The sequence below is a fragment of the Malania oleifera genome, chromosome 5 (assembly GCF_029873635.1).
Source record: "Malania oleifera isolate guangnan ecotype guangnan chromosome 5, ASM2987363v1, whole genome shotgun sequence".
In the NCBI taxonomy this organism is placed as follows: Eukaryota; Viridiplantae; Streptophyta; class Magnoliopsida; order Santalales; family Ximeniaceae; genus Malania; species Malania oleifera.
In genome coordinates, this window is record NC_080421.1 from 82,013,626 (window position 1) to 82,024,480 (window position 10,855).

The 10,855-nt window shown below is 36.2% G+C and overlaps 1 protein-coding gene across 7 annotated transcripts in view; it reads right to left on the reverse strand.

Annotated features, from left to right (window-relative positions):
- LOC131156246 (uncharacterized) overlaps positions 1-10,154 on the reverse strand; it is a 41,084-nt gene extending 30,930 nt beyond the window's left edge. For 2 of the 7 annotated variants that reach the window (XR_009136937.1, XR_009136936.1), the window contains exons 1-3: positions 9,631-10,154; positions 7,857-8,995; positions 5,853-6,001 (exon numbers count right to left, since the gene is read on the reverse strand). Coding sequence is in view for 4 of the 7 variants with exons in the window: in XM_058109777.1 (XP_057965760.1) it covers positions 7,853-8,995; positions 9,631-9,924 (1,437 nt within the window). In the remaining 3 variants the exon portion in view is untranslated. Of the gene's footprint in view, positions 1-5,739; positions 6,002-7,729; positions 8,996-9,630 lie in introns of those variants that run through there. The other 5 variants (XR_009136935.1, XM_058109776.1, XM_058109778.1 and 2 more) reach the window with 5 other exon arrangements.
- Positions 10,155-10,855: the final 701 nt, after the last annotated feature.

Consider the following 10,855-nt stretch of genomic DNA (forward strand, 5'->3'; position numbering starts at 1 on the left):
AGCAATCTTTGTCAATCTATCAACGACCACCCAAATAACATTCTGACCATACGGTGCTGATGACAAACTCATCACAAAGTCCATAGATACATTATCTCACTTCTACTCTGGGATGTAAAGCGGCTGTAATTGGCATGTCGGTCTCTAGTGTTCAGTCTTTACCGATTGGCACGTCAGACATTGTTGTATGAACTCGACAATTTTCCTCTTCATACCGCTCCACTAGTAAAACTCTCACAAATCTCTATACATTTTACTACCACTTGGATGAACCGTGTATAAGGACCTGTGAGCCTCCTCTAAGATTGTCCTCTTGATGTCTAGATCTACAGGCACGCACAACTTGGAAAGGAATCTTAACCCCGTCATCTGAAATACTGCCTTACTATCAGCTCTGCTAATTCTGCGTCATCTCTCTGAGTTGTCTTAATCATTTCCTGTAGAGTAAGATGCACTACCAGGCTAGCAATAAATGTCTAAGGATCACTCTCTACCAACTCTACATCGAGCCTCTCCAGATCCATTAGGATCGGATGCTGAATCTTAATAACTGCCAATACTGGTCCTATTGATTTTCTGTTCAAAGCATCAGCTACCATGTTTGCTTTCCTTAGGTGGTAACTAATAGTGCAGTAATAATCTTTAATAAGTTCCAACCACCTTCTCTATCTCATGTTCAGCTCATTTTGAGCGAAAAAGTATTTCAAACTTCTGTGATTGGAGAATATCTCGCATCTCTCACCATACAAGTAATGCCTCCAAATCTTTAACGTGAGCACCACTACCGCTAATTCTAAATCATGGGTAGGGTGATTCTTTTCATACTCTTTCAACTGTCGGGAGGCATAAGTTACAACCCTACCATGCTATATCAATACACAGTCGAGCCCTTTCAAAAACGCGTCACTGTAAATAACATAACCATCACCCCTTAACAAAATGATCAGCACTAGTGCAGTGACTAGCCTCTATTTCAATTCCTGAAAACTCTACTCGCAATCCTCATCCCATTCAAACCTAACATTTTTCCTGATTAGACGCGTGAGAGGTCCTGATAAAACTGAAAACCCTTCTACAAACCGACGGTACTAACTCGCCAGTCCCAAAAAATTTCTAATTTCCTGAATGATTTTCGACCTTTCCCAATTCAACATTATCTTAATCTTACTGGGATATATTGAAATACCATCTCCTGAAATAACATGCCCCAGAAATCAAACTCTCACTAACCAAAATTCACATTTACTAAACTTGGCATACAACTTATTTTCCCTAAGCATTTGAAGTACTAGCCGTAAATGCGTCTCATGCTCCTCAAAACTCCTCGAATATACCAATATATCATTAATGAAAACTATAACGAACTGGTCTAAATACTGGTGAAAGACTTTATTCATCAAGTCCATGAATACAACAAGAGTATTTGTCACCTCAAACGACATAACGAGAAATTCATAATGTCCATATCTAGTCCTGAAGACTGTCTTCGAAACGTCTTCTGCTTTTACTTTCACCTAATGGTAGTCTAATCTGAAGTCAATCTTGAAATAGACCCGCGTGCCCTGAAACTGATCAAATAAATCATCTATAAAAGGTAGACGATACCTATTCTTGATTGTCACCTTATTAATTTCCTTGTAATCTGTACACATCATCATAAACCCGTCCTTCTTCTTTACAAAATAACATTGGAGCTCCCTACGGTGATACACTAGGCCAAATAAAATCCTTATCTAGCAAGTCTTGCAACTGATCATTTAGCTCTCCTAACTCTACTGGAGCCATTCTATAAGGAGCTTTAGAAATCGGTGTCGTCCTGAGAAGTAGATCAATAGATAAATCTACCTCGCAGTCGGGAGGTAACCCAGGTAGATCTTCTAGAAAAACGTCTGAAAATTCCTTAATCACTGGTGTATTACCAAACTTCAATTCATTCCCCGACACCTTCTTTACAAAAGTCATAAACCCCTGACAACCATCTAAGAGTAATCTCCTCGCCTGTATGGCTGATACTAATTGAGGCGAGGATTGTACACGCGACCCTATAAACCTGAATTCTGATCTTCTTGGAGGTTTGAATATTACTTCTTTCAAATAATAGTCTATATTGGCATAATTGGCTGCCAACCAGTCTATACCAAAAATTACATCGAACTCATGCATGTCCAATACTATCAAGTCAGCTGGTAAGACTTTCCGCTGAATATCAACTGGACAGTCTCGGAGCACTCTACTACACCTCACTACTGACCCTGTCGGTGTAGTTACTAACAGTTCGGTGTCTAATAACTGTATTTCTGCCCCACATAATCTAATACACCCCATAGACACGAATGAATGTGTGGCTCCTAAATCAAATAATACAATAACTTTAAATGAAAGCATGTTAATCATACATGTCACCACATCGCCGGCTGTTTTAGCATCTCCAGACGTCAAAGCATAGACTCTCGTTGAAACTACATTCCTCTACTGGCCTCCACAGGGCACTTAATAGCCTCCCCGGTATGGTCTGGGAGTAGGAGCGATACCAGGTGGTGTACAGCAATCTCGCACTAGATGTATCTGCCTATCGCAACAATAGCAAACGGCTCTTCACACTCGACACTCTCCCAAATGTCTCTTTCTACAAGTCTGACAGATAGAAAAATTCTGCACCACCTAAAACTCTCGACCTTCAGTCTCCTGCCTCTGTCATCTACCATAGTTTCCTCTCCTTTAGTGACCCTGCCTAGATCCTGGCTAAAAACCTGAAGGCGCAGATCTCTTCTTCTGTCCCTACTCCTCTGCATCCATGCGCTCACTAACCTCAGTCAACGCTGCTCTATCAACCAACTCAATAAAATTCTATATCTTTAACACTACCACCTGCTTGTATATTCATCATTTCAATCATCTTTCAAATTGTCTCACCTTCTTTACTTTATCAGGAACAATATACGAGGCAAAGCAGGATAGCTCTATAAATTGCGCCGCATACTACTAGACTGACTGTTGTCCTTACTTCAAATTCAGGAATTCTTCCACTTTAACTTTCTTAATAGTAGTTGGAAAATATCTGTCAAAAAATAATTCTTTAAATCGATCTCATGCCATAACTATCGGCGTCATCCTCTGCTACTCCAAAAGTTTCACAGCAGTCCACCACTTCTCAACCTCCCTGTCAGTTTATAGGTGACGAAAGGGACCCTTTACTCATATGTACACTACAATACTGCCAAAATTTTCTCAATCTCCTTCATCCAATTATCGATGCCTATAAGATCAACTCCTCCTGAAAATACCGAAGGATTCATTTTGGTAAATTTCTCTATCGTGCACCCATGGCCTGCAGACGGGTCTCCCCGCTCTCTGAAGCTCCTAGCAATCTTAGCTATAACCTGCTGAGTTACACTGAGAATTGAGATGCAGTCATGCCTGCACTTGAGAGCCCTGCACAAGTCACTACCACTCGCATGAGCACTACCACCTTTAGGGTCCATTCTGAAAAGACAATAAACATAACTCAGGGACCCTATTCTTATAATCTACACGTCTAACTAAAATCTCCTATCTTGACATCCTTATTTCAAGATTCAGTTCTACACTATAAAAACACAACCCGATAATAGTTTACTATGATTTTCCTGAAATCGTCATCCCAAGAAAGACACAGAAACCACCACAGAAATCCTGCCTCTAGACTGTAGAACAAAACCTTAAATCTTTTTTCCTAAACTCTGGTATTATTTCCGTTACACTCTATCTAGGCTTTAATACCAAACTGTAATGACCTACCTATTTTACCATAATTTTTTTATATTTAATATAATAATCCTAATAAAACATAATCAACCTGGACCCATAGGTACAAGAGATATACCTGAAATACAACACTGATACCTAAGTAGCGGGAAACGTAAAATCATATATATATTAAATCCTCCAACTAACACAATACTAGAGTTTTACTAAAACTGTTAAATACATACACACATCAAAAATAACCCAAAAGTGTCATAGGGTCACAACCCCCCATTCCTACAGATTCTACAAATGACTTACCCGGTAAAACGCCCCAGGTTAAAAATGATTATTTTCAAAATAAATTATTATTTTAAAGCCCCAACGGTCATAAAACGGGTACTTTGTGTTTTTGCCTATAAATACTAGCCTAAACAACTTGAAAATGTTAGAGAAACACTTGGGAGCACATCTACACATTCTTTATTTCTTATTCTTATTTCCAAACCCATTTTGAACATTAAAGTTCATATTTTCTCCTTCTCTTTCATTTTGAAAACTCTTTTGGAAGAAAATTTTTTAGGTTATCCAAGGAACCTAGAAGAAAATATCCATTCATATATTTTTCCTTCAAAAGCTTCTTCTTCTTAAGGCAATTTTTGAAAGTTTGAGCATATATTCATATCTATATATTTTGCTTGAAAGTTTTCTTGTTTTTGAAAATCAAAGTTCATTTTTTTCTCCTACTTCTATTTTAAATATATTTTTGGAGAAAACCTCTTGGCTTATACAAGTAAGGTTTGAGCATATATTAACGTCCATATATATTGCTTGAAAACCTTCTTGTTCCTTGAGTTTATTTTGAAAGCCTTAAGCATATATTCAAATTATATATATTGATTCAAATGCTTCTTTTTCTTGTGGTATTTACAAGGTCAATCTTGAAGAAATATTTTTCTCCTACTCTTCATTTTGAAAAATCTTTTCGAGAAAATATTTTAGAGTTTTACAAGAAAGTTTTGAGCGTATTTAAACTCATATATATTGCTTGAAAAGTTTCTTGATTCAACAAATGTCAATTTAAAGAAAATCACTTTCCTACTCTCATTTATTTTTATTGCAAAATATTTTTGAGAGGGTTACATATACTCTATCGAGCTTCAAATATAAAATCATTTGAAAGTGCATATAGAACTCCATATTGTACATCTCAGCTTATTTGAGAAGTATTTGTTTGTATAAAAAATTTTATTATCATATCTTTGTATCCCTGCGGTTTGGGTAATGAACCGTGTTCCAGGCATGAGGTATCGCCTAAGGAGGAGGGGCCCCATCTTGTGAGGAGCAGTTGTAACGGTTTGGCTCTATTCGATTAAGTAAGCTAGGGAGACTCTGCCCTATAAGGAGAAACGGTTTGACTCTGCCTGATAAGTGAGCTAGGGGGACTCCACCCTATGAGGAGTTGTAAATGGTCTTCTGCTCCGCCCAGTTAAGTGAGCATGATAGTAGAATCCTCAAGCGGGTTTACTTGGGGTGAGGACGTAGGCAAGGTTTGTCGAACCTCGTAAAATTTGTGTTTGCACGCTCTCTTTTCCCTTCTCTCTTTATTTTCGATACTTGTATGCTTGTATTTAAATTGTTGTGATTGTTGTATTTATTTTAAATATTTACGTACATTAGTATTTGGGGGATTTGAGAATTTCTTGTAAAACCCTAGGCTTGTGAAATACTAATTATGTTTTAAAATTAGGACTTGAAGGACTTAGATTTTTTAAATACCCAATTAAACCCCCCCCCCCCCCCCTTTTTTTTTTTGGGAATACATCATTCCTCACATGTACCGCCAACCTTTTATTTTCCTTTTTCAAGACCATTTTCTACTTAGACACCCTAACTAAAAGCTTATGCATTTTAAATAAAACTTTTTCTAGTTCTTCATTAAAGGGCATGCTTTCATCATTAAACTCATTATATGATTTATCACAAAATTTATCACAATAACTACCACATGAATCATTGCATGCAACATTAATAGTATTATCACTAGATTCAACAGATAATTCAACATATGATGTATCGCAGCATTCAACACAAGAATCATCAATAGAGGTTGAGTGAGAAACATATACCTCTTCATCTGCTAATGCAATAAAAAACAACCTTTCTCCTTTTTTATCATAGGAGCATCCGAAGAGGTGGCTATTTCTTTCTTGGTCTCTCCATACCTCCTATCAAACTCTTCTCATATGTCTTTTGCACATTTACATGTCATGATCACCTGAAAAATTTTAAACTCTAAAGTACAATATAACATATCCATGGCAGTTGAATTTGCATGCATTAAGTTTAAAACATTTTCATTTACTGGCATACAAAATCCTTTAGCAATCACTTGTCAAACCCTCCAATTCATTGATTTTATAAATACGCTCATTCTTTTTTTCCACCAGGTGTAATTAACACCATAAAACACTGGAGGCCTGATAAATAATTGTCCCTCACAAAAAGGGGATACACCAGTATGAGTCATTGCGATTTTTAACACAAGCAGTTAACCTTTTTGCAATGAGGCTCTGATACCAATAGATAGGAATGGCGTGATCTCAAAGGGGTGAATTGGATATTTAAAAATTTTAGATTACTTTTTATCTAATTCCAAACCACAATCAATATATCGCATCCTAGGGTCTATCTAAACAATCTAATAAATAAATATCAATATATGCAAATATTTAAATCATGCATAACAAATTAAATGTAGCGTTCAAGTGCGGAAATTAAAAAGATAAGGGAAGAGAAAGTAGACACAATATTTTTATCAAGGTTCAGCCAATGTTGCCTACGTCCCTGTCTTAGGCAAAGCATCCAAGGATTCCACTACCTTACTCACTTAACCGGGCCAAGTAACGTCGTTTACAATTCTCCTTACAAAGCGGAGTATACCTAACTCACTTAACCGGGCAAAACCAAATTGTTTCTCTTTATAGGGTGGAGTTCCCCCAACTCACTTATCGGGCAGAGGCAAACCGGTTACAAATATAAAATTTTTCGTACAAATAAATTGCTTCTCAAATAAACTAATATGTACAAACTAAAACTCTATATAAACTCTCTAATGATATGAGTTAAAGCTCGATAGAGTATGGGTATTTTTCTCAATAATGTTTTTGCAATCTTTGGATAAGATGTATATGATAAAAACTCAAATATTTAAACCCAATAAATATTTCTCCAAAAATACTTTTCAAGGAAAATGTAGGAGAACCTAAGATTTGCTAAAAATCAAAGTAAGAAGCTTTTCAAGCAATAAATATGAGTTTAAATATGCTCAATGCTAACTTGATTAACTCACAAGATAAAAAGTCTTTGAATCAATATATATGGTTCAATATATACTTAAGGCTTTTAAGGAAACTCAAAAATATTTTCTCCAAAAATGTTTTCAAAGAAAGAGTAGGTGTTATGTTCTTATTTAACTTTATTTGGATTTGTAGTCATGTTTTGGTTGGATGTTGGTGTCGTTTTTTTTTAGGCCTTTAATTTTTTCCATCTGTAACTTCCTAATGTTTGTCTTATAACCATGGTATTCTTCCATCAAAAATGAGGGTAATCAATAAATAAATGGAGGTGCCGCCCTCCTTTAAATTAAAAAAAAAAAAAAAAGATGCAACTGGAAGATTGTGCAAGTCACGATGTCAACAAACCCTATCTTGAACCGAGAGGAGAGCATGTTCAATGTAACTCGTCTTCTCCTTGCATTCTCACTTCCTCCTATAACTTGGAGCACCAAAGAGGTCCTGCAAAGATGACTCAACATCTCCTAACGTATCTTTCTTACTGACAGTGTGCACCTCAATTATGCTCTAAACATAGAAGCCTTGTCACCAAACTCCTTTCATCTTGTTTCTTTTCTGTTTTTGTTTTTAGTTTTTGGCATATTAAAATGAGGGTTTTAACTAGGCCATTTAGTCACATGCAAGAAAGAACAGAGTAAAATGCATTTGAATAAAGCAAAATTTTGACTGAAGCTTCATATAATAAGAATGGATCAAACGTTCGGTTTGATAATTAAATATGAAAAGGCCTTACTCAAAATCCAAATCTTTAGCACTAAGTCCAAGGGGAAACGTCACCTGTTCGACTGCAATCCATTCCCACCATAGTACTGCTTGGTGGTTTCACGTGAGAATTTTGCAAATGTCATTCCATCCTTCAGCCGTGATGAAAGTGGTGGAACCATCTTATAGATATCTTGAGTTAGAGTATGGCGTTCCTGCTTGGCAGATGGAACTTCCTCATCGCACAACTGAGAACACTTATCACACAATGTACAGTGTTCCATGGGGTAATCTGAGATATAGAGAGTTTTGCTCCAAGCTGGGTGCAAGAAGACAACAAATGTCTCTCTGCTTAAGTTTTCCAAATTTTCTGGTCTACAAACTGAGTGAAGAGTTGAACGAAGCTTCCCTTTAGATAATACATCTGCCGATTCACCCACCTGGACAATGAAACTTTCAGGAGGAGCCCTCACAGTCAAGACATTATTCTTGTTGGGATAAAATATTTGCAAATAAGTACTACCAGTTGGAGAAAGACAATCTTGCTCATAAGATGCTGAGAAAAAATCCTTTGCTTTTGCCATTGGTTGATGATGTGGGAATGTAAACAATGGTGCTGTAAGAACAGTGAATATCCCATAATCATAATGCCACTGCTGCCACAGGTTGGAGTGATTTCCCCATGGATTATCGTCCTTCCCACTCATATCCAAGTTATGGCCCTCTGCTGATCTTTGCACATCCCTGATGGAGCCCTCTAAATTTCTCGATACACAAGGAACACGAACTTTATGATTGGCTTGCCATTTGACTGATCCATATTTTCTCGCATTTTGTTTAATTATAAGGTTGTCCACAGTTGAATGATAGTGTATAAGACGTCCTTTTGCTGAGCATGATTCTAATACACTTTGCTCCAGTTCTCGACTACCAAAGGCCCTATCACAAACTTTGGCAATGCAGAGCCCCAGCTCCATCATGCGAAATCCTAGCTCCTTAAAAGTACTTCCAAGATTGCTAAATTCATTTTCTTGACATTCTCCTGACCTATCAACATTTGATTGATAATGTTTTGACCTTTGAACGCCATCGCCTTTTTGACTTGGTTCACACTGAATGGATTCCATAGCTTGTACATAATTTAGTTGCATTGCAAAAGAAGAGACAGTTCTATCCAGGTTCTTCAAAGGAACATCACTTCCCAAACCATGCTCCTGTAAATTATATTTAAAATGGAAGTTATCAATTCCCAGCTTGGCTAGTCAATGATTCAACACAAAGTTTTCGAATACAGGATGCGATTGTGCTGGGCTACAATATGTTAGCAACTCTAAATCTATAATCCTTCAGAATATAGATGCTCACACGACTTCTCAATAACAAATATCTTCCTCTCAATTTAATTTAAAAGCTAATTCAAATATATTCACTAAAGAACTACTTGACACTTGGTTTAGTAGACAAGAATGTCGCAGAATTAGATACATGTAGTTTTGGTAATACGAATTTGAGACTGTGACTTTGAAATTTTGTGAATTTAGACAAATTTTAATACAATTTTATCCAAACTCACACAATTTCAAATTCACGGGCCCCTAGTTTTCTCATTAATAGAGAATTCAGGAAAACAAGAAACCCCACGCAATTCAGAATTTTATTTTCTTTAATATTCCTCAGCCATTCCCAGAAAGTAAAAGCACATTTAGGTGATCCAACCCTGCAATCACTTGAAATTCCACCCTAAACTAAAAGAAAAACACACCTTTCAGCCTGAAATCATGCAAATGAAATCGATACTTTTAAAACTAAGAAGTTTATTAAAGGAGAGAAAAAGAAATAGGAGGTTTACTTTGAGAATGCGCTTGCGGTCTTCGTTATTGAGAAGAGCAAGCTTGGATGCGAGAGGAAGGAGGTTGTGGCGAAGAACAGATGCGTTTGGAACACCAGTGATGGTAAGTAAACCAGGACCTGCGGGTCCTAGTGCATCCATTATAGCTCTGGTAATCGAATCAACCCGTTCGATCTCTTCTGCTGCAGCTGACGACGATGGCGATGATGATGGTGATGAAACATCCTCTGAACACAACCACATGAGATCCGAGTAACGGAGCTCGTAGGGTTCCAGAATTCCTGCTTCCTCCATGGCTGCCTCTCCCCCTCTCCGTTCTCTTTTCTTCGCCCTTCGGCTCTGCGCAGCTACGCTCTACGCTCTACGCTCTTCGCTACTCGACTGGGCCGAATCGTCACGACAACACCGTTTGATGATCTTCTATTTTTCTGCCCAGCGGCGCTGTTCCCCGATAACTAAAACGGAGACGCATCGTCTGTCCGTTTTTTCTCGAAATACATACCGATCATCTATTTAAAGGTTAAATTACGCTTATCCGTTTTGTTGAATTTATGTAGGTTGAAACAAATTAATAAAGGGTAAAATGGTCTTTTCAGAAGTTTCAAAAATATCGTACTCCTCGATAAAAACTCTCCTAAAATTTATCGAGTTTATCATTTTATAAAATATAATGAGAGGTTTGTGTCCTTTTTAACAAATTTTAGAAGAGAACCTTAAAATTCTTGAAATTTCATAAGAGATTTTTAAAATTTATATAAATTTAATTTTAAACAAAATTAAATATAATTTATAGTATATTTTATTTAAATTCATACAAATTTAATTTTAAAATCTAAAATTCATACTCTCAAACATAGGGTAATAAAACACACTCGCTTTTATAGCACAAAAACTACTCTAGGGATTAGAGAAACAAAGACAACATACTACTCTAGTCATCTTTAAATAAAGCAGTAATTTAAATATAATCATTAAATTCCTATTTAAAAATTAAAAAACATGTTTTTAAAAAGATAAAAATAAAAAATCTTAATTTCAATGCCATTAACATTTGGGTTCTATTTAGTTATAGAGAAAGGCTTTCATTTTATTTATTTTTTTGGAATAATTACAAAGAAAAAAAAGATAACTAATTTTTAGTTATATAAAAAATGAGAAACAATAAAAAATTATGCCTAGTTTTTATTTTCTATTTTACTTTTTCTCAAGTGATTACAAAAATGCT